Source organism: Leguminivora glycinivorella, chromosome 22 (genome assembly GCF_023078275.1).
Source record: "Leguminivora glycinivorella isolate SPB_JAAS2020 chromosome 22, LegGlyc_1.1, whole genome shotgun sequence".
NCBI lineage: Eukaryota > Metazoa > Arthropoda > Insecta > Lepidoptera > Tortricidae > Leguminivora > Leguminivora glycinivorella.
Genome location: NC_062992.1, coordinates 9,425,153 through 9,452,122, shown reverse-complemented (window position 1 = coordinate 9,452,122; position 26,970 = coordinate 9,425,153). Strand labels below are relative to the sequence as shown.

The 26,970-nt window shown below is 36.5% G+C and overlaps 3 protein-coding genes across 6 annotated transcripts in view; 1 reads left to right on the top strand and 2 right to left on the bottom strand.

Moving 5' to 3' along the window:
- On the bottom strand, positions 1–6,435 carry LOC125237833 (cytochrome c oxidase subunit 5B, mitochondrial-like). Its single transcript, XM_048145044.1, has 4 exons — positions 6,281–6,435; positions 3,718–3,891; positions 1,626–1,669; positions 1–317 (listed from the first exon to the last, which is right to left on the bottom strand). Exons 1-4 carry the CDS (start codon positions 6,366–6,368, stop codon positions 255–257), a joined length of 369 nt encoding a protein of 122 aa, XP_048001001.1. The 5' UTR covers positions 6,369–6,435; the 3' UTR covers positions 1–254.
- A 404-nt stretch (positions 6,436–6,839) lies between these two features.
- Positions 6,840–8,378, bottom strand: LOC125238027. The gene is made up of 4 exons (XM_048145308.1): positions 8,119–8,378; positions 7,807–7,944; positions 7,324–7,488; positions 6,840–7,099 (listed from the first exon to the last, which is right to left on the bottom strand). The coding sequence occupies exons 1-3, from the start codon at positions 8,248–8,250 to the stop codon at positions 7,408–7,410; spliced, it is 351 nt and encodes a 116-aa protein (XP_048001265.1). The 5' UTR covers positions 8,251–8,378; the 3' UTR covers positions 6,840–7,099; positions 7,324–7,407.
- A 614-nt stretch (positions 8,379–8,992) lies between these two features.
- LOC125237670 overlaps positions 8,993–26,970 on the top strand; it is a 112,941-nt gene continuing 94,963 nt past the window's right edge. Inside the window, exon 1 of one of the 4 annotated variants that reach the window (XM_048144805.1) lies at positions 8,993–9,233. The gene's annotated coding sequence lies outside the window, so the exon portion shown is untranslated. Of the gene's footprint in view, positions 9,234–14,056; positions 14,108–23,358; positions 23,665–26,970 lie in introns of those variants that run through there. The other 3 variants (XM_048144808.1, XM_048144807.1, XM_048144806.1) reach the window with 3 other exon arrangements.

The following is a 26,970-nucleotide window of genomic DNA, read 5'->3' as shown; positions in this document are numbered from 1 at the left end:
TATCATAACAGTTAAACCTTTATTTAACCACTAATCTAAACCCAGTTACATTTGTGTACAATCAACTCAAGGCAGTCCACAATAAAACGCGAAGTATGCTTATAATTATTTAATGTTTATTTCTGATTTATTGACATCTATTGCATCTCCATATTTTTGCGTATGGCAACACCAGGAACCATAGATAACAAAAATGCTCGGCGTAGAGATGCGTGATTATTGCAGTGTGGTAGCTACGTAAAACTAAATTGAATTTAGAGGGGCGTCTTCTCGATAAGTTTGTACCAGTGTCCGCACTCACAGCGGCGGGGCTGGCCCTGAAAAGAAAAAAAAAACATTAGTCTGGTTAAACAAATTTTATTTGGAAAAATCTGCAGTCTGGCTAAAAGGTCTCATAGTCAGGTCTAAGAATTAAAAAAAAAAACGCTTGTCAAAGCGCCGTAATGGGGTCATCCATAAAGTAAGTGTTACATTCACAATTTTTATTACCCCTTCTCTTTTTTTACTCTTTCTTGTCTTCTTTTACCCCTATTTGAGCAGTTGTGGTAGGTTACCAACTTAACCCACCAACTGAGAACTAGTTAACTTTCTTGAGGCTTCACTATAATCATGACAACTCCTTTAACTAATTTACGTGTCAAAAAATTGTACCAGACCTGCGGGCGTAGCACACTAGTTCGAAAAACTTTATCGCATTTACAAATAGTGCGAACAGGACGAGTTGGCAGGCAAGCACGGTCGCGTGTACGTGTATAACGCCAGCACGGGAAGCATGGTCGCGCGATAGACGATAAAATATCAGGCCGTCCCTATCGCACTTATAAATAGTGCGATAGGGACGGCCTGCTATTTTATCACTTATCGCGCGACCATAATTGCCTGCCTGGCCACCGACGCGATAAAGTTTATCCAACTAGTGTGCTACGCCCGCTGACGTTATATCGTTTATCGCGCGACCAGCCGACCTGCCGGCGTATTATGCTTCCAGTTTTATCACTTATCCACGTGGATAAAGCATCCGTCACGCTTTAGCAAGTATGTCAGTGTGAGAGTGACAGATGTCTTATCCACGTGGATAAGTTATAAAATTGGCAGCATGATACGCCGGCTGGAGTCTAGTAAAACGTTGGTACGTAAAACATATCCATCCATCATTTTATCATATACATTTGTAGTAGATATACCAAGCGCGGATCCAGCTTCGTGCCCAGGGGGGGGGGGTCACGTGGTAAAGGCCCGGGGCCCCAGGGGGGGGTCACGTGGTCTATTTGTATGGCCAACTTAGGCTCCAGGGGGGTCATGACCCCCATGACCCCCCCCCTGGATCCGCGCATGAGATATACAGCATGTATCTGAACGAAAAGCCAACACTTAAACCCGATAAAGTTTAGATCATACTGAGCGACTTTTACTAAGGGACCAACCCCGGATTCCCAAAAAAAAAGGCTGTTTCTTATATTTTGGTCGTGTGAAGCTGATTTTTTCTATGGGAGCTTCAATATTTTTTTCGCGATTTCAGTCTTGGTCCCATAGCAGAAATTACTCAGTATGATCTAAACGTAAACGGGTTTAAGTGTTGGCTTTTCGTTCAGATACCTACATGCTGTATATTTGTGTATATTTACCTTATGTATCCAAAGCCAGCTGATAGCTGTGGAGTGTTCTTCGCCTGAAACAACATAAAATAACAATAAGTATTTTCATTACCACTATCTAAACAGGAAATAATACGAGGAACTTTTCAGCTAAGTTTTGTTCGCGATACATCTCAAAATAAACGATTGTTTTTATTATAGATTAAATAAAATAAAGAAACCGATTTATAAAGCCTTTTTTTTACCATGTCGTCATAAAGCCTGACCAGGCAGGCAATCATGGCCGCGCGATAAATGATATAACATCAGGCCGTTCCTTTCGCATTTAGAATAGAAGGCATCATACAATAAATTATTAAAGAACTAATTCTCAGTCATAAAATGTTGCACTGTGCAATGTAATAATTATATGTTTATCAGTTGGTTGTTGACTTTAATTCTTTGCAATAAAGTTCAAGATTTCGTACAAGGAAAACAATATAATGCAAGTTTTCCTTAAGAACAGTAAACAATCAAGTAGTTAAAAAATCATAAAACGTAACTGCAACATAAAATATCTAGAACTAAGAAGCCCAAAGTTAAATCTTATCATTTTTCATGTTTCTTGCATGCACATAATAGGGTTAACTGGTGAAACCCGATAAGTTGTGCAAACTGGTTTTTGAAATTCTAACTACGTGTAACTTCCACAATGTTGTCATTTCAAGGACAAATTATCTCGATTTATCGGGTTTCACCAGTAAACCCTCGAATCTTATACTTTTAAACGAGCAATTCTTGTATATTTATTTATTTATTTATTTATACCGACGATCTCGGAAACCGCTCTAACGATTTCGCTGAAATTTGTTATGTGGGGGTTTTCGGGGGTGAAAAATCGATCTAGCGTAGCCTTAGATCCCAGAAAACGCGAATTTTCGAGTTTTCATGAGTTTTTCTTTCGCGTTAGTAAACGTAAAATATGGTCGTTAATTTCGCCGTGCGCGCATCGATTCCGCTTAGCTCAGTCGTACGAGGTCGGTCTAATGTACGCAGATAGATCGTAGGTGTCAGGGTTTCGAATCCCGGCCAGAAATTAAGTTTTTGTCTTTTTTTTTTGTTTTTGTATTTATAAGAGTTTTTTTTTATCTAAAGACGTGATATATTAAAATAGTCGTAGTTTATTCATTATTTATGCAAAGTTCATGATTGTGAACCCACTTGAATTCTTGTTAAAGGTAAATATTAGGCTATAGCTGCGAACATCATTTCATGGTAGTAAACAAAAGAGATCTGTTTATATAGTGGCTATACTTGTCTCTCAAAAACTTCCTTTCCTTTGTTAGGAATTTTGAACTAATGGGTGAGTGTGGGAGCGCAGGTGGCCTAGCGGTAAGAGCGTGCGACTTTCAATCCGGAGGTCGCGGGTTCGAACCCCGGCTCGCACCAATGAGTTTTTCGGAACTTATGTGCGAAATGTCATTTGATATTTGCCAGTCGCTTTTCGGTGAAGGAAAACATCGTGAGGAAACCGGACTAATTCTAATAAGGCCTAATTATCCTTTGGGTTGGAAGGTCAGATGGCAGTCGCTTTCGTAAAACTAGTGCCTACGCCAAATCTTGGGATTAGTTGTCCCAGCGGACCCCAGGCTCCCATGAGCCGCGGCAAATGCCGGGATAACGCAAGGAGGATGATGATGGGTGAGTGTGGGAGCATCTTAAGGAAAAGAAAACATTGGATGGAGATTCTATTTACATTGGCTATGATGCTGCAGTAGACTCATTTGTTCTCCTAAAAGCAAACTAAGATATTTGTTATTATCATGATAATTATTTTTTCGAACCTTCCTATGTTGGACAAAGTAATTTATTTGCTTTCATGTAGTTGATCACTGTTGATTTTTAACGCCCAACGCAAAAACGACGAGGTGTTATAAGTTTGACGTGTCTGTCTGTCTGTTTGTCTGTCTGTCTGTGTGTGTGTCTGTCTGTGACATCGTAGCTCCCGAACGGATGAACCAATTTAGATTTAGTTTCGGTCACAATCGCTCTACTATGTCGCGGTCGGGAGTTTTTTTAAATTTTAATTTTGTGGTCAGGTTAGGTTATTTCATTGCAATTGAATTTGTGAAAATCAACTCACATATGCATCCAACAATTCTGGCATCGAAGCAGGACGGGACCAGGGTGGGGTTGGCCTTGGTGCCGGCGGCCTTCTTCAGCACCTTCATGTTGAACGGGTCATCGTCTCCGGACTGGATGGCGAGCAGCTCCTTCTTCTCCAGGCCGGTGGCGTGCTCCAGGGGATCAGCCATCACTGGATGAGGAATAGTGGGAGAATGTATAAATATTCATATATTACACTAAAAAAAAAAGAATTAGTCCGTCAGTTAGATTATCAAAGAATTTTATATTTTTTCTTTTCCTTGTAAACGAAAAATGACGATGGTACAGTGCGTTGAAGATTCACGTGCACGCCTAAGTACAATTTGTACTTAGAAGTGACGTCACAAGCCCTCACTCCGGAACTTTGATCCTCTATATCTTTGTATTTTTTCATTAGTTAGAAAAAGCGAAAAATATGTGTTCAGTATTTTTGGACGATCTAACTGACTGACTAAACAGAATGCCATTTTTTTATGTAGTCGTCATCCCTATTACCTATTATAGTGTGCACAACTGCACACAGTTACATTTCAAAGTTAGTTAATGTATCATATCATCATTATAAGGCTGACATCATCACTCTTGATTAATGGAGCTTATTTACTCTTTTATTACTTTTATAATAGATTTTCTATTTAATTTACGTATTGTCTGGTCACAAGCGAAACCACAGAATATTAAAAGTACAAGTACAGAAGGCTCACTCTCAACAACCTGTCAACGGACTGCATGGGACATTAAGTTCTATTGCGCAGCGTGAAGGTTGTCAAACTTTATGGGCCGCGAACTCGCGGCCGTCGAAATGTACGGAGAAAAAACGTGGAGTGAGCCGCCCCTGGCGAAACTCACTACTAATTAATTAACCTTTAATCGGATAGACAGGTGGTCAAAAATAATGAAATTTGAACTAATCAAATTGTATGATAGAGTCTAAATGGTAGTGGGATATAAATATTCTCCTTATTTGATCAAGGGTTGAAACTGATTTTAACGAAAATCTATTTTAAATGGATATTGATATGGTTACTCCATAGTAAATAGCCATTTATGAACTTAACCTTCTGCCACTGAGACATGTACTTTAATATCAACATTATATGGGTGAAAAGGTGTCTGAGGGACGTCACATCAGAGGGTTAAGATAAGTTTTGATCATCATTCATATGATGGTTTCTGCAGCTTAAAAGATAATAATGTAGGTAATTCTTAATTTTTATGAAGGGAATGGAAAATACTGGCTAATTGAGGTACAAATGTAAAGTTAGATGCACAGAGAAAGGTCTATTTTTGTTTGGTTTCTTTCTCCAGAAGCAAATTATGGAATTACCTGAAAACCCGACAAACCATCCTACACACAGTATGTACCCCAATTAATAAAGTTTGCCAGCTGGTTGCCAGGAGGATACATGTTTTTAATCAAAAATAATATTATTTTGAATGGTGGGTCGCACAAGGTTAAAGTTAATAAGGTAGATTGTTGTTTAAATAAAAACATAAGCCATATGATTGATTTTGATTACAGAGGTCATGTTTGAAGGTCATCAATGTCAAAACAACAGGTTTTGTTTAACCCTTGAATACATGACCTTGACAAAGATTTATTTAAATTTGAATTTTGACATGCTGTCAATAGAGTCAAAAATAGATGATGCATATATACATCACTATGCATTTAAGGGTTAAGCTCATGTTATTATTTATTCTTGAGAAATTGTGACCTAAATGTGTATTATTTAGTAGTGAATAAATAAAGCTACATAAATACACCAGCTTTATACCATAAAATATTCAATGAAAACATTAAAAAAACCTTGAAAAACAAAAAAGTTATGGCTTTGTTCAGTGTTTGGTATGTTTGAAATAGTTCTTATATTGGTGACATATACAATATTTTGAATGTAAATAATTATGTTTAAATATAATAAAATACAAATTAATTAGGTAGAGTACAGGACCAAACTTTAAAAGACAACATAACCTATATGTTATGTTATGTAGAAAAGTGAGAAAAATGAATCAATTAGTTTATTATTATTTGCATAATAAGGATAAGCACATAAGGAACACTTAAATATTGACCAAAGATTATGTGTTATCAGTCCAGGTTTGATTTGCTAGGCAGGGATTTGCCTTTTTAAGGACCTGAATAGATAAATAAAGATTATTATCCTAAGAAGATAAGATGTAACATGTAACCTATAAAACAAAGTCGATTTAAAACTAAACACAGTTATACAGTACTTGAAAGAAGGTAGAATGAATCAAATTTCATTTTCAATATATTAAATTAATTATATTTTTAAAAGTAATTTAAACTACAGGAAAATCAATAATTATACAATGTGATTTATTGACGTTCTGTAAAACGTTGGAACAGCACTGTCCATAATAAGGTGGGTTTTTATAAGGTGCATTTATATATTTGGAAAATAATACTTTCTATGGGGATTTGTCATATTTTTAGGGTGATTTTGACATTACGTAACTCAGTTTTGACAAGTGAGGTTGGGGCTCATACGGAACATTTGGAAAGTACTTACTTTTGTCGGCATATCCTCGACGGGCGGAGTTCAAGAGAACACCTTTAAGCGCATTTCCGCGAATAATTTGTCTACACAAAGAAGCCATTTTGCTATTTCCACTAGACCTCGCACGATGGCAAGTGGAAGAAAATTTTTTACGTGCTCGATAGTGCTGTAAAAACCGGTAATTGACTTTACCGGTATAGTCCGGTTTTTAATGGCCTTGTAATTTTATTGGTAGCGTCCTGGTATTTTTTTTTAAATTGAGATATTATATGTATAATAAAAAGGCTTCAAACTTTATAATTTAGTAATAGATATAAATAACAATATTTTATAGGTAACAAGTTAGAACAATAACTTCCATTATTTATTTACTACTGAAATGGTTGGTGGTAAGGTAGGTCAAGCAAATATAGTCACTAAAAAAGGCGGCAAATTTGAAAAATATAGGGCTCACCGGCTCATTGTTTTCATAAAGGCCATAAAGCGCGTGCCTTCGTAAACCTAGCCGTTCGCGGAATCATCAACGAACGGTCAGCTCGAAACAGGAAAAAAAAACTCATATCAACGAAGTGTTTATTTAATTATAATTATAAAAAACATGATCTACAATAATTCAAAAAGTGCTTCTTATTTACTTATTTGTTGTCCTAAATATAGAACAATCCATTTTAGTTCCATTAGATGTCACATTATTAACAAACTTTCTTCTATTATTCATGAAAGTTCAAGCAGATTAGAATCGAAATATATTATTGCTTATGATAGTTATGATATATTGTCTGCTACGTAATTTATGAAAGTTTTTCTCTGAGTTATAAGGCCATAGAAGAGCTGAAACATAAAAAAAATATATATAGCGCGCAGTAAATTGACTAAACTAGCTGTCCAAATTGTGCTATACAAAGTACCTAAAGCGTCATTAGTATAAACAAAATTCTGAAAGTTATTTTGTATGGAGTTATCTTTATTTTCCTTGCTAGTAGGTATTATATTATCAGTATTTAAACAATTATTTGGTAATTGGTAGGTACGGAAGAAAGTGTCATATTACTTACTGCTAATATAAATTTTATCTTGTTACGTATCTTCCTAATTTTATTAGAAGTCAAGACTAAAGAAGAGACGACGCCATGACTAAATCAGTTTCTAGTTCTGCCACTTCTTTGAATGAAGCAACCTTTAAATGAGTTCAATCGTACATCTATTTCACCATCTTCAAGCTGAAACAAGTGAAACAGACAAAATGATTCAAACATTTAAATACAATAAAGATCAGTGCAAAAAGGCAAGGGATCTTAGAATAGGTACGAAGAATCCGATAAATTTCTTCTCTTCACACATACTCAAGCTTCATACAGTTGGTACGTCTACGTATCGTACCCTATTTGTTTTTATTTATATATATATTTTACCTAAAAACCTTTCATTTGTGACGAAAAATATGGATTATAATATTAAGTAGGTACCATTATGCATTCATAAAAAATATTAGTCACAGGTTTTGGTTTTGTAGCGTGTAATATAAATAGGTACATTACCGGATCAGTTTGATAAAGTTCCCTGTAACACGAAGGGGAAACACACTCCCTCACACAACGCGTTCGGGCAAGGCCGGTCATGTGGCTACAGGCGCTGCTCTGCTCACAAGCAGTTTCGAATTCCCGAAAAGTCATTTCCTGCAATTAGAAAAATATCAACCGTAAATACAAAATACCTATTTACAGTGATACATATTGACGTAAAATAACTATGAAATGTTGACGCTTAAAATAACAGTTCAAATTTCACACTGTTATTAAGCAAAAATCAGTGCAGAATTATTTACCTATAAAAAAGAAATATTCACTTACGTTTTTAGGAGAATCTTTGTACTGGTATTCTTTAAACGTGAAAGTAACAGGAGTTTGCTCAGCAACACTTTTACAAATCCCATAAAATCCTATAAAAAGGTACCATCCAAGTAACACAGATATGCGGTACATTTTGTCGGCAAGTGTCCTATACAAGCTAACCTTTAGCAAAAAATCAATAACTTTTGAAACCTGTTGCTTCTAATGCAGCGTTCAATTTTTAATTTTGGTACTAGTATATTTATTACTACTAACATATTTTGATGCCATAAAAATATAAAGGATTCCTTCGTTTATTAAAATTAATATTTTAAATAAACGTAGAATTAATCGCAAAAAAATTTTGTCCACGGTAAATTATCGGTTTTATTTCGATTACGCACATCACTACTACTTTCAGCAACCGTTCAAATACTAATTACAATATATTTTTATCTAAAAGAACACTCAAAATATATTTCATCCGATATATATACTATGAGTTCGAGCCAAAATAATAATATAACTTAATATTGTGGGTATATATATTTGCTTCTTATTTTCACTTTTATTTACGTTACTTATAACTTACAATTACAATATTTACTTCATTTCATTAAAGGCTGTATTTGAACGATCGTTATGTGTTGCTTGTAAATAAAATTTAGTAATGGTAGAATCTTTTGAAAACAGTTAAAACGTTTAATGTAACATAAAATCAGAGGTTTCTGCCAAGCAGACTTCTTATTTACAATATATTATAAATTTAAGATGTTTATGACAAGTGACAGTATTTTTATCAACATGAGTTACACATTTTACACATTCTATTATGTGACCAATGTTGCCATATCGTTTATTTATTTTCGTATTTCTACACATTGTTTCTTCTACATCGCATATCTATAATCTGATCTGTCACGTAATTACGAAATGAGCGTAATAAAATAAAGCGAAAGGTTTCTTATTAGATTTCGAACTATTGCGAATTTCCGTGTGTGTTTGAACTGCGTATCCTTTAAATTGTAGTTTTATTTCGTGCAAAAGACTTTCAGTGTATTGTGTTAAAGAAAAAGACCTTTGAATGTGTTTCTCAGTGGACAAACCATTTTTTAGGACCACCAATATCGGATATTGTAAGTATTTCGTTAATTTTGTGGCTTAGTATATATTTTTCAATATTATCTTTATATATTACAGTTCGGTAGACTATGCTGGAGCTATCTTTTTGCTACTACAACATACTTTATGGAATCCTGCATGTAATCAGATTTTCTGATAAACGAAGTCTATTTGTTTCTGATTAGGGCTCATAATAATTAACAAAGTCGCATTTTTGCCAGGAAATTTATCATGTGTGTTCCACAGTATGACTAGACCAGGTATCATATAGATAATACAAATAGACAATCAGATGTTAAGTCCTACAAAATTTCGTTTGCACATTAGTCTATTCTATTTGCAGATAAGGTCTTATCTACTGAACTTAATGTATATTTTAGTTAATAGTTTGGTAGAGTGTTGCATCAGACAGTAAATATAAATAATTTTTTGAAATATTTTTTTTCATGGAATAAATTTTTTTTGGTATTTGAAATTTGTTTCTTGCCAGTCAACCATTGGGTTTAATCAGTCTAGGGTTGCTATTTTTTGCCTCAATGGAACATATCGTCACTACTTTTAAAAAATCTTGTATCTCATGCTGTTCCTCAAAGTTAAAACGCAGTAAGTCTATATGCATTCCATACATACTTACTACAATTTTCTTTTCATTGACAGACGAAGATACAAGTTTTTTTAAAAGTAGTGACGATATCTCTGTACGAAGTTTGATCTCCTAGTGACCCCGGCATGAAGACAATTGTAATGCGACAAACTGGATTTCATATATGTATAATTAGGTTTTAGTCGCATTTACAATGATAATTATGTCTAAAATCATGAAAATTTTTATTGGTATGTCCCAGAGTTGAACTATAAGTTGGTTCACTGACAGTTTTAGAACTACTAAACTTCTATCACTACAAGAAATTTGTTTATAAATAGTCATGCTGATGTAATGGTCTGTGCTATGTATGAAATGACCTACAAGAGTCTATTTATGAAATAAAATAAAAATAAAATGAGTATCTTATACAAAAGGGAAGTAAAAATCAAGTGCAAATACTTTTTATTTATTTCACAAGAACGGTTTACACTAATTATCCTTGCTATAAAAGTACTGCATTGCAACATTACTTTAAAATAATTGCTTGCTTATTCATTTTAGTTTTTCGTGATTTTGTAGTTCATTGCTGAGTGACTATGATAAGCCCATAAAGAGTTCTCGGTGAAATGGGCCCAAAGTTTAGCAGTTGAAGCATACATAACAGTCTGACAAATGTATTATACATTTTTTTGACTGTTAGGTATATTAGTAGGGATATTGTGCCACCCCTGGGTTCCTCAACATATAGTTTGGCAACCCTAAACTACTTTTTTCCACTGGCTTCGCTACACGTCATAGCATGTCAGAATTTCGTCACAATATTCCAGTTAGTCATACTGTAGGCAGATAAATAGATAGCTTCAATTATACATTTCGCCATACAAATTTTATATTTATAAAAACTAGCGATAACAGAGTAAACAGATTATAAAAACAAAACAAATAATTCACATCTTCACATTCATTAGTTGAAGCTGGGTGTACGATACCGTACATTTAAATATACAAATAAGTGGGTAGATATAGAACTTTTAGTTGTAACGTTAACCCCGATCGAACCAGTGTGGAAAGTGGAATAAATCTGTAAATTTTATGTTGGCGTTTTCCTAAAACTATCCCTGCGCCCAACATATGGTATGGCTGCTTCATTATCAAAACCCAACAGTTTCGCTGCAGGTTTAAATTTGTGATGCACATGCTGATGTGGTGACTCGAATTTCAGCAGTGCATATCCTTGTTCTAAGCCAACCGAGTATCATGTAGCTTCAATTATAATGCTCACTAACCATATTACTTTATTACCATAAAGTCCAAAGTCCATACAGTTAACAATTGTATACGTAAAATACGTATGTATAAACGATAAACGCTCAGGTACAATGTCAATAAGATGGCAATATTTGTTACGTTGCATGATAAAGGTACCATATGACGATATGTCCACTCTGTTATTTAACAACACTTAGGCTCCCCACAGACAGTCTTAAAAATTCATAATCTTAAAAAAAATTTGTATGGAAATTGACAGTTCAACTGACACTGACATCTGTCAGTGTCAGTTTGAACTGTCAATTTGCATACAAATTTTTTTTAAGATTATGAATTTTTAAGACTGTCTGTGGGGAGCCTTAATGTGGTACTTAAGGCTCGTCTAGACTACTTAAAAAAAAAAATTATGGCCTGGATCCAAGTCCTTTGAGCCAATTGTCTAGACTACAAATTTTTCGCTAATATGATCATGTTAGATGGTGTACACGCAGATTTGAAATTGACTCGCCTCCTTCGCTACTTTTCGACAAACTATTTTTTAAACCTTTTTTATGTGCTTGCTTGAGTTTTTGATAAAATGACTTACCATTTTTCGTTTTTATTTACCAATTTACCAACAATTATTGTACCTACAAAACAGGTACAAAAGCAATATGATTGTCTTTAAATTGTCCAATCAACACCATCATTACAACTTCTTTGATATAAAAACAGAGGTAACTTTGTGCTGTAGTTTTTTCCTTCAATTATTCACATTGACTCTGTTACCAACCAGTGTTATTCCAATTGCAAAGAGAACAAAGTGAAAATCGTCTCACGTACAGTACAGTCATGTGTAAAAATATGGGTGTACACATCTTACTCAAAAATATGCCCCATGGCATCTTAGGCCCTTCCCACATCTAGCGTCTCGCGAGCGTAGCGTCGGGCTAACTGTATGGCAAAGCCCGACGCCGCGTCGGCGCGGGGCCCTAGTTCGGTGTAATAAAAGCGTAGCCGTAGTACCATATTTAATGAGACGATTTTTTTCGATACATATTTTTGCACTTGACTGTACCGAAAGGACACTTCCCACAAAGCCGAAGTTTTTAGTTTTCAGGGTCGAATCATGTTGTCTCTTTCTAATGCATGGCAGTATTCCTTTCGACTATTTATGGTTGTCGAAAATCACGTAGATATCTAATCTGTGGTATCACACGTAAAGGGATGTCAAGTTGTACCAGTAAAGCTAGGAACATACTACGCGGACGTCCGTCGTAAAACGACCGCGACCGCGACCGAACAGTGTGCACGGAACAAAATATCCAGCGAGCCAGATTTCGAACGGACGTCCATGCGCTCAAGGCCACGTCCACGTCCGTCGACCGATAGTTTGCACGGTGTTGTGTATTTCCATTGTCCAAATTCCCGTCCGCGGTCGATTCACGACGGACGTCCGCGTAGTGTGTTCCTAGCTTAAAGCTAGGAACATACTACGCGGACGTCCGTCGTAAATCGACCGCGACCGCGACCGATCAGTGTGCACGGAACAAAACATCCAGCGAGCCAGATTTCGATCGGACGTCCATGCGCTCAAGGCCACGTCCACGTCCGTCGACCGATAGTTTGCACGGTTATGTGTAATTTCATTGTCCAGATTCCCGTCCGCGGTCGATTTACGACGGACGTCCGCGTAGTATGTTCCTAGCTTAATACGCGAGCCCAACGTTGCCGGAAACGCCCGAACGAGTTCGACCCCAATAGGTCAAATAAAATAGGTCGGATTCAGCATCAACTCGCTAGCTCTCTGCAGGCAATGTCAATACTCTGTCAGTGCAAGCTCAGTGCAAGCGTACTGAAAATCCTAAACATGCCTTTCTAGAAAAATCTACCTTAATTCCTTAGCTATCAAACGCGTATTTCTTTGACTTATGGCTGGTACTGTGTTACCGTTTATAGAACGATGGATTAAGAGCTTTAAAGAAGTACTTTTAGTGTTTGGTTCAGGTTGGTAGGAAAGGCTGTGTGCTATGTTGCAATGACATAGTCGTTTGGTTTTTGCTATTATGTTTGAAATTGGCATTTGTTATGTTATGACTGCTAATAATTGCGGACGGCGGTTGTATTGTATTAAATTTTACCTTTATTTTTTGTAAAGCGACTGTGGTCAAGTAGTTCTGAAATCGTACTTAGCGCGGGTTCGAATCCGGGGGACCGATTTTTGAAACTCACACACAGACAAACAGACACGTCGTTTTTGCGTCGGGAGTTAAAAAAAACGCTACGCCATTTACAAATTCAAAATTGAAAATGTTTTGTTTTCTTAATCTATGTACTGCATCGTTACGGCATAATGCTAATGGTTATTTGTTATACAGGGGTGCAAAGTTGTATTTTAATGCCGAGTGTGGAATTGAAAAACGAGCAAGTGAAAGGATTCTATAGTTGAACCACGAGCAAAGCGAGTGGTTCGAGAATAGAATCCTGAACTTGCGAGTTTTTCAACACACGAGAAATAAAATACATTTGCACCCGTGTGCATATTATACATTTGCACGCAAAAAATCTCGTTTATCACTGCTTCCAGTAGTTTCACAGGTGGTAAATCATCTTCATCACTAGATTCACCCACTTTTATCAATTTTATACCAGAAGATTTAGCTAATTTAAAGGTCAAATTACTTTGTCCACTAGTGGATAAAATGCGTTTTTTTACCCGCTGGCATATAAAACACGTGTTTCCGAGCTAGTGAGGGGAGAAATCTTTTAAAACGTGACTGTCCCGAAATAATCCGGTAGCATATAAATATTATAAATGTGCTGATAATACCCAACCCTATAACTATTTCGTTATCTTATTATTTTCACTTTATCTACTGTTATCGTTATCGCGACATTTTTCCTAGTTAGTTTCTTTGCGTCAGTGATTAATGCATCATTTTTATTGCATATTATTTTTTATAAGTTTGATTAACTTTTGTGGTTTGTCAGGATCGTAGTAAATGGAAATCCGTGATCTCTGCCTACCCCTTTTTGAAACAGGCGTGATTATATGTATGTATTAACTTTTTTCTAACGATTATAGAATAAGTATAACGAAAGTCTGTGTGGTGACGGGTTAAGAGCCTGTGTGGTGACGGGTTAAGAATTTCACCACCCCCTTTCTTCTCGTGGGTGTCGTAGAAGGCGACTATGGGATATGGGTTAAATTGTGGCGTAGGCGAGAGGCTGGCAACCTGTCACTGCAATGTCACAGTTTCGTTTTCTTTCAACTTTCAACCCCTTATTTGCCAAGAGTGGCACTGAAGCTTTAGTAGTTTCATGTGTTCTGCCTACCCCTTTATGGGATACAGGCGTGATTGTATGTATGTATGTATAACGAAAGTATAGTGTGTGTGTGAATTGAGTGAGCACCTTCCGAAAATAAAAAAAAATATGCTGATCATTTAGTAAAAGTTCTAAAACAATTGTAAAACGAATCTCTGAATTTGTAAAAAGATAAATCAAAAGATACAGCCATTAACATGTGCTCACTCAGTTCTCACAAACTACCAACGAAAACAGTGAATATATTCATTTAACATATAATATTTATATACTAACATTTAGTAAAAAATAGGCCAACCTACCTCTATAAATATTAGATCACCTAGTGACGTATTAAATTTTTTACAAATAGTTTCTTATGCTCACTCAATCCACACACTTTTGAAAAGCCGAATTTTGATGAAAAACATAAGATTTAGACCGCTATTATATGTGTATAGTTTAGTAAAAGTGAAATGGGAATTTGTAAAATACAAAACGAACCACTAACGTGTCAGGTTTTTTTATAATAAATTTTTGTAAGTGCTCACTCAGTCCACACGTTTTGAGAAAGTTAAAAATGTAAATATCTTACGATTTGTAGCACCTAAGACACTCGAAAGTACTTCAACATTTAGTAAAAATTTTTACTAAATATCCACCATCTAATATTTTATATTCGTTGTCTGGTTTTAAAGATATTCAGACATAACTTTTCTCATACAAATGTATCAAGTAGGGTGACCACACTATGTCGGCTCCTGATTTTCCCCACCTTCCCATTGTCATATTGAGATTGGGGAGTTTTTTCAATTTTGATAATAGTTCACCGGATTTGTAAGTGGGAGCGAGAAAAGAATAACTATTTCTCGCTCCCACTTACAAATCCGGAACGCTCATCTGTTAGCGCGATTAGATTACCAGGTTCTGGTTTCTTACTAGTGAAGTATTATATTCTTTGTTTCTTACCAATTATCATTCATGTCCTTTTTAATGCATGCATGTCGATATGGTTATTATCCTGACGTCGATAAAAATTATACAATACACATCATCACTAGGCCAAGAACATAACCTAAAAACAGTTTGCAGATGGATAATTAATATGGTATTAGATTAATATTATCAAAATTGAACGAACGAAACTCCCCAATCTCAATATGACAATGGGAAGGTGGGGAAAATCAGGAGCCGACATAGTGTAGTCACCCTACTTGATACATTTGTATGAGAAAAGTTATGTCTGAATATCTTTAAAACCAGACAACGAATATAAAATATTAGATGGTGGATATTTAGTAAAAATTTTTACTAAATGTTGAAGTACTTTCGAGTGTCTTAGGTGCTACAAATCGTAAGATATTTACATTTTAAACTTTCTCAAAACGTGTGGACTGAGTGAGCACTTACAAAAATTTATTATAAAAAAACCTGACACGTTAGTGGTTCGTTTTGTATTTTACAAATTCCCATTTCACTTTTACTAAACTATACACATATAATAGCGGTCTAAATCTTATGTTTTTCATCAAAATTCGGCTTTTCAAAAGTGTGTGGATTGAGTGAGCATAAGAAACTATTTGTAAAAAATTTAATACGTCACTAGGTGATCTAATATTTATAGAGGTAGGTTGGCCTATTTTTTACTAAATGTTAGTATATAAATATTATATGTTAAATGAATATATTCACTGTTTTCGTTGGTAGTTTGTGAGAACTGAGTGAGCACATGTTAATGGCTGTATCTTTTGATTTATCTTTTTACAAATTCAGAGATTCGTTTTACAATTGTTTTAGAACTTTTACTAAATGATCAGCATATTTTTTTTTATTTTCGGAAGGTGCTCACTCAATCCACACACACACAAAGTATAGACAAAAACTAAACTTTGTCTCACAGGACTCACAGGTCACCGAGCACTGTAAATAAATAAATAATAAATAAATAAATATTATAGGACATTCTTACACAGATTGATTGAGGCCCACGGTAAGCTCAAGAAGGCTTGTGTTATAGGTACTCAGACAACGATATATATGTATAATATATAAATACTTATATACATACTTAGAAAACATCCATGACTCAGGAACAAATCTGTGCTCATCACACAAATAAATGCCCTTACCGGGATTCGAACCCGGGACCGCGGCGCAGCAGGCAGGGCCACTACCGACTGAGCCAGACCGGTCGTCAAAACTGTAGTACTTACTTTATCAACACTAACAGCCTAGTCAAGCACGGTGTATGAGATTATTCTGTTTTAGTATTCTATTGTATTGTTAAATACCTCCTAATAACATTATAGGCGCTTTGGTACCACACTGTAAGCTTATGATTGTAATTGAATAAATAAATATAAATTAAATATAAATATAGGAAGTCCAAGGGGGGGGGGGGGGGGTCGAGTCAAATGGGCCATTCAGAATTTTCAGCGTAGCGACCCCAATTTATTCCTTACCATTAGTATGAATATAAAGACGCTTAACGCGTCGCGATAGGTTTGGGGAGGGCCTAAGGTAGTCTAAATTGTCAAAAACTGATGTAGAGATTGTCGAGGCCAAGATTTATGTAAACCTATGTACTTACATTGTTTATCTTTAATTTATTTAATATATGCCGTTGCTTGAAGTTTGTTTTGCCAATGCTCCGCAGCGACATATTGACCCCTCTGACCCTATTTAACTCTATTTACCCTGTTTTCAAGTACATCAACCATCTAGAAACTAAAAAAAGTTTACCTCAACTTGCCTTGTCGGCGAGGTCAGATATATCGGAGCGGCCGGGGCGCGCAAAATATCTATACACGGGTTATCGCCTTGACCTTGAGGGGCGTGTTCAGATATTTGTGACCACCTTGAACGCTCCGGCACATCTTGGATATTCGCTATCAAATATACGAAAGAGGCGCGTTACTACGCACACATTTCTATGTTCGTGTAGGTGAACGCGTAACATGCTTGTGTAAGTGAGATATGACAGGCCGACTGTTCGCGTTCTTGACAGGCGGTAACTGTGAGGTAACCGAGAGCGGGTGGGCGGCACTTTCAGCGGGGAGCGGGAGTGGCGATACCTACTGTACGATAGTAGTAGTAGTAGTAACTCTTTATTGTACAAAAACACATAAAAAAAAAAGCATACATTGAGATGTGAAGTACAAAGGCGAACTTATCCCTTTGAGGGATCTCTTCCAGTTAACCTTTGAGTAAATGAGAGAGAAAACTTGAACAGGGTAACAAATTCCGCAATTTGTACAACATGGTACCATAAAGACAATGGGCAAATAATATATAAATAATTAATAAATAAATAAATACACATACAGTAATAGGATAAACCTAACTATATCACACAAAAAGGAATGTGAAAGATACACTAAAGAGTTGACAAGGAACACAAAATATATATAAAGCAACAAGGCAAATTAGTCAGATAACCATAGCTTCTTCAACCTCTCCTTGAGCGACGCGACCGATTGTGCCTGCCTAAACGAGACGGGCAGTTCATTCCCTAGTACTCTTTATTATACTGTGGCTCCGGTATATCTGATGTAATGTGATGAAGTGTATCTTCTAGAAATGTATTACGACTTATGTTTGAATATTTTATTCTTATAAGGGTTAAAGATCAGCTTGATTAAGGTAGGTTAATTAATAATGTTAGGTTAATTTACTGATAACACGGGTGACGCAGTTTTTTAACCGACTTCTTTACTGAAAATGAAGCAGAAGGTTATATATTCGGGTTCATTTTATGTATGTTACCTGATTACTCCGAGACCCGTGGTTCGATTTCAATGATTCTTTTTTTTTTGTTTCAATAGGAGCTACCTCCAAGGTGGTCCAATATTAATCTGGAGATGTTCTGATGATAGGATCCATGAAGAGTTGAGAGAACTCCTCAAATTTCAAAGGCACATGTATGGTTATTTCGGTGTTTTCTTATTGACAAACTTGAGCAGTTTCTCTCGAAAACGAGCATTTTCATAAAGTGGACCTGATGATGATGATTGTTTTGGTGATAATGATGATGATTTCTTAAACAATACCCGTGGTCCAATTTCAATTATTAATCTGGAGATGTTCTGATGATAGGATCCATAAAGAGTTGAGTTGAGAGAACTCCTCAAATTTCAAAGGCAGAATGTATGGTGATTTCCGTGTTTTCTTATTGACAAACATGAGCAGTTTCTCTCGAAAACGAGCATTTTCATAAAGTGGACCTGATGATGATGATTGTTTTGGTGATAATGATGATGATTTCTTAAACAATACCCGTGGTCCGATTTCAATTATTAATCTGGAGATGTTCTGATGATAGGATCCATAAAGAGTTGAGTTTAGAGAACTCCTCAAATTTCAAAGGCAGAATGTATGGTGATTTCCGTGTTTTCTTATTGACAAACATGAGCAGTTTCTCTCGAAAACGAGCATTTTCATAAAGTGGACCTGATGATGATGATTGTTTTGGTGATAATGATGATGATTTCTTAAACAATACCCGTGGTCCGATTTCAATTATTAATCTGGAGATGTTCTGATGATAGGATCCATAAAGAGTTGAGTTTAGAGAACTCCTCAAATTTCAAAGGCAGAATGTATGGTGATTTCCGTGTTTTCTTATTGACAAACATGAGCAGTTTCTCTCGAAAACGAGCATTTTCATAAAGTGGACCTGATGATGATGATTGTTTTGGTGATAATGATGATGATTTCTTAAACAATACCCGTGGTCCGATTTCAATTATTAATCTGGAGATGTTCTGATGATAGGATCCATAAAGAGTTGAGTTGAGAGAACTCCTCAAATTTCAAAGGCAGAATGTATGGTGATTTCCGTGTTTTCTTATTGACAAACATGAGCAGTTTCTCTCGAAAACGAGCATTTTCATAAAGTGGACCTGATGATGATGATTGTTTTGGTGATAATGATGATGATTTCTTAAACAATACCCGTGGTCCGATTTCAATTATTAATCTGGAGATGTTCTGATGATAGGATCCATAAAGAGTTGAGTTGAGAGAACTCCTCAAATTTCAAAGGCAGAATGTATGGTGATTTCCGTGTTTTCTTATTGACAAACATGAGCAGTTTCTCTCGAAAACGAGCATTTTCATAAAGTGGACCTGATGATGATGATTGTTTTGGTGATAATGATGATGATTTCTTAAACAATACCCGTGGTCCGATTTCAATTATTAATCTGGAGATGTTCTGATGATAGGATCCATAAAGAGTTGAGTTGAGAGAACTCCTCAAATTTCAAAGGCAGAATGTATGGTGATTTCCGTGTTTTCTTATTGACAAACTTGAGCAGCCTGATGATGATGATTGTTTTGGTTATAATGATGATGATTTCTTAAATAATACCCGTGGTCCGTTTTTTTTTTTTTTATGGGATAGGAGGCAAACGAGCAGACAGGTCGCCTGATGGTAAGCGATCACCGCCGCCCATGGACACCCGAAACACCAGAGGTGTTGGAGGTGCGTTGCCGGCCTTTAAGATGGGTGTACGCTCTTTTCTTGAAGATTTGAAGGTCGTATCGATTTCAATAATTCTTTTTTTGTTTGAAAGGAGCTACCTCCAAGGTGGTCCCATATTAATCTGGAGCTGTTCTTATATTAATTTGATGATGAGATCCATGAAGAGTTGAGGGAACTCCTCAATTTTTGGTGAATGGTTTCGCACATGTATGGTGATTTCGGCGTTTTCATAACTAACCAGCTCTTTCATAAAGTGAACCTCATGATGATGATTGTTCTTTTTGAAGTCGGCTGTATTTTTTTTAAAGTTTTTATCGTATAAACAGTACGAATTGCGTCCAATCGGTGCACTGCGAGTTCGAAGTATCGAACTAATAGATTGGTAATAATTAATTTGCTGGTCACCTACCTACCGACTACTTATTAATTAATTAAAAATTTACTGCACAAATCAGAAAAAATGTACAAACGGCGGACTTAGTGCCTAATAATGGCACTTTCTACCAGTCAACCATCGAGCCAGAGACAAATAACAATGGTGCACGGAAAATTAAAACGGGCAATGATTAATTGATTAGAAACAATTCATCTATTTAATCAGAATATGTTTTAGTGAAGAAATCCATACTAATATTATAAATGGGAAAGTGTGTGTGTCTATTTGTTTGTCCGTCTTTCACGGCCAAACGGAGCGACGAATTGACGTGATTTTTTAAGTGAAGATAGTTGAAGGGATGGAGAGTGACATAGGCTACTTTTAGTCTCTTTCTAACGCGTGCGAAGCCGCGGGCAAAAGCTAGTTATATATATTTTTGTAATGAGTGCTACTAGATCTTTCAAACGGTCAAATGCACAGAATTTTATAAGATTGCATGCTTTTTTATTGCGAATTTAGTCTTTCAATGTCCAAAAAATAGCGCTAACTGGCGAGCAAACGCCGAATAATCTTAGCTAGTACTGGATATAATTTTCGTTGAACAAAACAATCTTCATTTGTTATGGCCTGTATTGCGAAATGCAAGCTGGGGCATTGAACCTGACCGGTTCATTCAAGGATACATAACGGTGGCGAAACGTCAAGCTGTTACCCGACTACGGGTAACTAGGGTAAACGGGTCTTCATCATCCTCCTTTCGTTATCCCGGCATTTGCCACGGCTCATGGGAGCCTGGGGTCCGTTTTGACAACTAATTCCAAGGTTTGGCGTAGGCACTAGTTTTTACGAAAGCGCTGCCGTCTGACCTTCCAACCCGAAGGGTAAACTAGACCTTACTGGAATTAGTCCGGTTTCCTCACGATGTTTTCCTTCACTGAAAAACGACTGGCAAATATCAAATGACGCGCGAATAGCGCTGGTGGGAAGGGGTTCGTTATTCAATTCGTGGATATCAAACGCATCCACGTAGCGCAACTCTGGTCAACCGCGGATCCAGCTTCGTGCCCAGGGGGGGGTCACGTGGTAAAGGCCCAGGCCCCCCCGGGGGGGGGGGGGGGGTCACGTGGTCTATTTGTATGGCCAGCCTAGGCTCCAGGGGGTCTGGCTCCCCCCCTGGATCCGCGCATGACTCTGGTGGAAAGGAAAGGCACCCTTAAGAGTTACCAGACTCTGATCATCTAATTATTAGTGCGCCAGGTGGCAACGGCAAAAGTTATTGGGCGCACTTTTAACTTCTGACAGGTCACTGAATACTGATAGTTAGTGGTCCCCTTTAGCACAGTATGATAAAGAGTACTATCGTACAGTATGGCCACTCCCGCTCCCCGCTGAAAGTGCCGCCCACCCCCTCTCGGTTACCTCACAGTTACCGCCTGTCAAAAACACGAACAGTCGACCTGTCATATTTCACTCATACAAGCATAATATACGCGTTCACCTACATGAGCATAGACTGTGTGCTAGGAACGCGCCTCTTTCATATATTTGATCGCCAGTGTCCGAGGTGGGCCTTTAGACAAGTTATGTTTTCAATAAACTGGTGACATGTCATTTTAGTTTTAGGCCTCCTGTCACAACATGGCCTGTCCTCCCACAATATAGCCATGTCATCCACCCATAAGCCAACGGGTGTCAGACGGTTTCTTCATACAAAAATGGCTACCAATCTGTTAATGCCTAGCAAACAGAAGCCTTCATTATGCTACTAATTATGACGATTAAAAATAATTAAATATATTAAGATATTAATAATTTATCTAATCGCCTGATGGCTGCATAACTGAAATGACCTTTGATGTTGAAATCGTAATGTGTAGAACGTAGAACACAGCTCTCTAGATTTTGGGACCTCCCCACACCTGTCGAGCGCAAAACAAAGTCAAACAATATCACCAAAAGTGCATCTAGGGAAAAGATAAAATAAATACCTTACATGTAAATTGGTAGAATTGTACATTGTGGTGCTGGTGTCTACATGAACATTAGGCCTGATTTAGACTGCGTGCGAACTCGCATGCCATTTTAGTTACATTGTGGGCTGTTGAGGTTAGATTAATTTTGCACAGCCATCAAATACCGCAATGTAATAAAACTCGTAAGCGAGTTCTCGTACCGTCTAAATGGGGCCTTAGTCTATTACATGAGGGAATAGCGGTGCTGGGGAATTAAAGGTAACTTTTTTCAGACTTTCGCTCTTATATTGATTTAAACTAACACGATCTTCACTCATATAATTAAATTAAAACGGGACTTAATCGCGTAAAACTAACGTTTTATATTTAACACGACGTTTCGGACATGACATTACGTCCGCATTTGCAAGAGTCAGGACCGAACCACTGGATTGAACTGCATAATCCCAAAGTCCTTTCAACTGAACGTCTTTACTATAGCAGGAAAGTACGTGAAGCGATTGAAATCAGGAAAAATCGTAATTTCAATCAAAATGAAGGGCAAGGGATTTCATCTTCGTGGAATCCAGTGATTAGCAAGTGTAAACGTGAGAAAACTTCCCGTCTCATACCATCGGATGTCGTGAGTGTTGTATGTAGGCAGAGTGGCAACCCTAGCGTAAAAGTGACTGATGACAATCAAGTGCGGGTAGTTCGAAAAACTCGTACAGCTAGAAGATGTTGATACAACTCCCAGCCAGTCTACCCGTGACCACGGACGTAATGTCATGTCCGAAACGTCGGGTTAAATATAAAACGTAAGTTTTACGCGATTAAGTCCCGTTTTAATTTAATAATATTTCGCTCTTATCTTGCATACCTGCATTACCTACACTAAACCTCGGCGGTCTATATCTGAATTGTCTAAGAATACCCCTTACCCACAACGCGCCTCTAGTTATAGTTAGGCCCTATTTTAAACAAAATAAGGACACGAATATTTACAACGCATATGATAAATGATAACATTGATAACCTTTTTTATTCAATCCTTGTGCGCTGCCATTGCTCCGCAGAACAAAGGAATAAATACATATCGTTTTGATAAAATGATTCGCGACGTATCGAATCGGTAGTCACGCCCCAACACTCGTCACAGGTTATCGTATCACATGTTTGTGGACATCACTAGCGCGCGCGCGTTCGATATTCAAATATTGTTCTCATTACGCGCGAATTTTTTTTTGGAATTTATGGCTTGGTTACGAGACTTTATTTTTTTTTAAAGTGTGCAAGTAGTGTTGTTATAGGTAATAGGTATTCAAAGTTTATTTAGTGATATAAAATATTGTCTTATTTGTCTTTGTGATCTGTGTTAGTTTTGTAAATTGAGTGGTAGTGCTTGGAAATATTTGGCATTCTCTTGTGGATTTTTGCCAAAGTGACGCGACAGGAATTGAGTTTTTCACGGATATGTCTCTATATTTATACAGTAAGTCAAAAAATCTGTATTTACTTCCTTAATTAGAGTAATTAATACTTGTTCGTTGACACTGAAAACTACTAGAACATACAGTGATAAGAGAAACTCGTACCTCTTACATATCAGCAACACATGTAAGCGTCATATGAATTTACCCGCTGCGCTACTATTTTATTTTATCCTCTTATTTTGGTACGACACTCCTAAATAATATAGAATTTGACATTTTACAATAATACAAATAACATATCGTGAGGAGTCGAGCAGACGTCCTTACCAAATGTACCAATTTAAAGGAATATGTAAAGTCCCCAACCCAATTTGAACCAGCGTGGGGATTCCAATTGGTTGACTGTACCTATAGACCATAGGTACAGTACAGTCAACCAATTGGAACAGCCTAGGCTAAAGTCGCCGTCAATAGAAATTGCGAACAATGTAAACAAATCAAGCCAATGTAATATCCGTATTCTAGCACTCTTTGATTGTTTTAGGATCATCATGTGATGCACATTGATTAAATAACACAGTGTTTAGCCAGTATTTGACGAGTTAGAAAGGAAATTAAACACAGTTCCAAATTTTGACTACAGGTTTGTTTACATTGTTCGCAATTTCTATTGACGGCGACTTTACAACCATGTCAAAATAACAAACAGTAAGAGATTTATTACAATCTGATTTATAACGTCACTATGACATAGTTATACTGTGGTCTAGGGTTCCAATTGGTTGACTGTAGGTTACTCTGACCTGCAGCGCGAAAAAAGACCGGTCTAGGAAGCTCACAAACCTTTCCTCTTTCATAAATATGTCATTTTGAAACAAAACAGTTACTGAAATATCGTCACTAGGTCACTACTTTGAAAAAATCTCGTATCTCACGCTGCTCCTCAAAGTAAAAACGCAGTAAGTCTATATGCATTCCATACATACTTACTACAATTATCGTGACCTTGTGTTATGTACTTATTATTTGTGTTTACTTATAGTTTTTGTCAATCAGGCGATACTTCCATATGAAATTGATCTTATGCATAACTGACAACTTTTTACAACAACAAAGACAAAGTTACGAATATTTCTTTCGGTAGCCACACATAGTGCTATTTTATAGCATTAGTGCGAGAAGTGGTTCATTATGTGCCTATGTCGAAACTTCAGAGGGCCATATCTACTGAAAGACGTCGTACGATACACGTGCGAAGAGGAAATTCGTAACTCGTGTCGATTTAAAACACTCTTCGGTCGTGTTTTAATTTATCGCCACTCGTTCCGATCTTCCTCTTTTCCGCACTGTATCGTAATGTGCTATTTTAAATGGCCTATACCTATTCTTTAAAGCAAGCTCTTAAATCATTGGGAAGAATGCCAATGTTCCCAAGACTGAAATCGATGCTCGGTGCATGTGCACTTGCCTTTGCTACAATATTGCCTTTTCAACTGCATTATATTATATGCAACTTGTGCTTATACGATACAGTACAGTTTCGAACTGATTTTTGTACTGTACAAGCAATAACTTAAAGTTTCTTTCAACGGGGCAATTTAAGATATTTAAGAATAGTGTAGTAGTTAAATATTTAATTACCATATATATAAATATTTATATTTAGTTGATATGAATGTTGTTGTAATACAGACATTGGTTTATCCACATAAATAATCATTACACATTTTTCAAAATGTGTTCTAAACTTTGATGTTAATCTTTTTTTTTAAAGATCAAGGCGAGACTTTTTGAAATTTTATCTCAAAACAACGCATAATTTTCTATACTAAGAAAAACTGCATTCATAGTTAAAAAAACCGGCCAAGAGCGTGTCGGGCCACGCTCAGTGTAGGGTTCCGTAGTTTTTCGTATTTTTCTCAAAAACTACTGAACCTATCAAGTTTAAAACAATTTTCCTATAAAGTCTTTATAAAGTTCTACTTTTGTGATTTTTTTCATATTTTTTAAACATATGGTTCAAAAGTTAGAGGGGGGGGACGCACTTTTTTTTCCTTTAGGAGCGATAATTTCCGAAAATATTAATATTATCAAAAAACGATCTTAGTAAACCCTTATTCATTTTTAAATACCTATCCAACAATATATAACACGTTGGGGTTCGATTGAAAAAAAATATCAGCCCCCACTTTACATGTAGGGGGGGTACCCTAATAAAACATTTTTTTCCATTTCTTATTTTTGCACTTTGTTGGCGTGATTGATACACATATTGGTACCAAATTTCAGCTTTCTAGTACTTACGGTTACTGAGATTATCCGCGGACGGACGGACGGACGGACGGACAGACAGACAGACATGGCGAAACTATAAGGGTTCCTAGTTGACTACGGAACCCTAAAAAGAAAGATGGTAATAAGCCCTTTTGAAAAGGGTTTACTGACGATTCGCCGAAAAACGTTTCCCAAAGTTTCACATCCCAAACTATTATTCCCAAATTATCATTTCCCAAATAAACGTTTGTTTTAATACCCAAAATCTATAGATATTGTTTTTTTTATGTCAAATACTACAGAAGACAATCATTTATTGTACCAAATTCGATATGAGTCTAGTAGCCTATTGGCAGAAATCAGAACAGAGAATATGTACTTGCTAAATCTCTAGAAAAAAACTTCACGAGGCCATGCGCTTGGCGAGGAAGTAGGAACACATGCCTATGGAGGGATCTAGTCTTTAACAGAACGACAATGATGTCATGATCCTCAGCATTGAGGGAACGACTGAAGAAGAAGAAGAAGAAAAGACAACAGGCCCCGTAGCCGAATAGCATTTCCACGACGCGAAACGAAAACGAAACGCCGCGAAAGGTAGTCTGGCTCTATCACGCCAATACGCACGCGCGATAGAGATAGATATCTACGAGCGCGTTTCGTGATCGTTTCGTGAGCGTTTGTGTCATTCGGCTACGTACTCAGATAAGTCTAAAAATAAAACCGCCTTCAAAAATAAGCGCGTTACAAAACACGGAGAAACTAAAAAGCAAAAAATAATAAACCTTTGAATTCAGATTTCTTATCGTATTGCAATAATCTAAACATCCAAATTATAAAAAAATCAATTATTTTTGTAGTTGGTACCAGACCTGTTCGTCGCCTTGCTATTGCCTGTTTGCCCCACCCAACCATACACAGGTTTTTTATTTTTTGCTTTTTAGTTTCTCCGTGTTTTGTAACGCGCTTATTTTTGAAGGCGGTTTTATTTTTTGTTAAAAAGTTAATTTATTTGTTGATTTTTAGTGGTTCCTAGTGATATTATATGTATCAGTCCGAATATATGTACAGTAGTGAAAGAATTATCCTTT

Coding starts and splice junctions, on each gene's coding strand:
- LOC125238027 (XM_048145308.1), bottom strand. CDS start 8,250: ATGTACCGCATATCTGTGTTACTTGGATGGTACCTTTTTATAGGATTT. Junction 7,945..8,118: donor ACAAAGATTCTCCTAAAAAC/GTAAGTGAATAT, acceptor TTCTAATTGCAG/GAAATGACTTTTCGGGAATT. Junction 7,489..7,806: donor AACTTTATCAAACTGATCCG/GTAATGTACCTA, acceptor CACTTGTTTCAG/CTTGAAGATGGTGAAATAGA.
- LOC125237833 (XM_048145044.1), bottom strand. CDS start 6,368: ATGGCTTCTTTGTGTAGACAAATTATTCGCGGAAATGCGCTTAAAGGT. Junction 1,670..3,717: donor CAGAATTGTTGGATGCATAT/GTGAGTTGATTT, acceptor ATGTTGTTTCAG/GCGAAGAACACTCCACAGCT. Junction 318..1,625: donor GCTGGCTTTGGATACATAAG/GTAAATATACAC, acceptor TTTTCTTTTCAG/GGCCAGCCCCGCCGCTGTGA.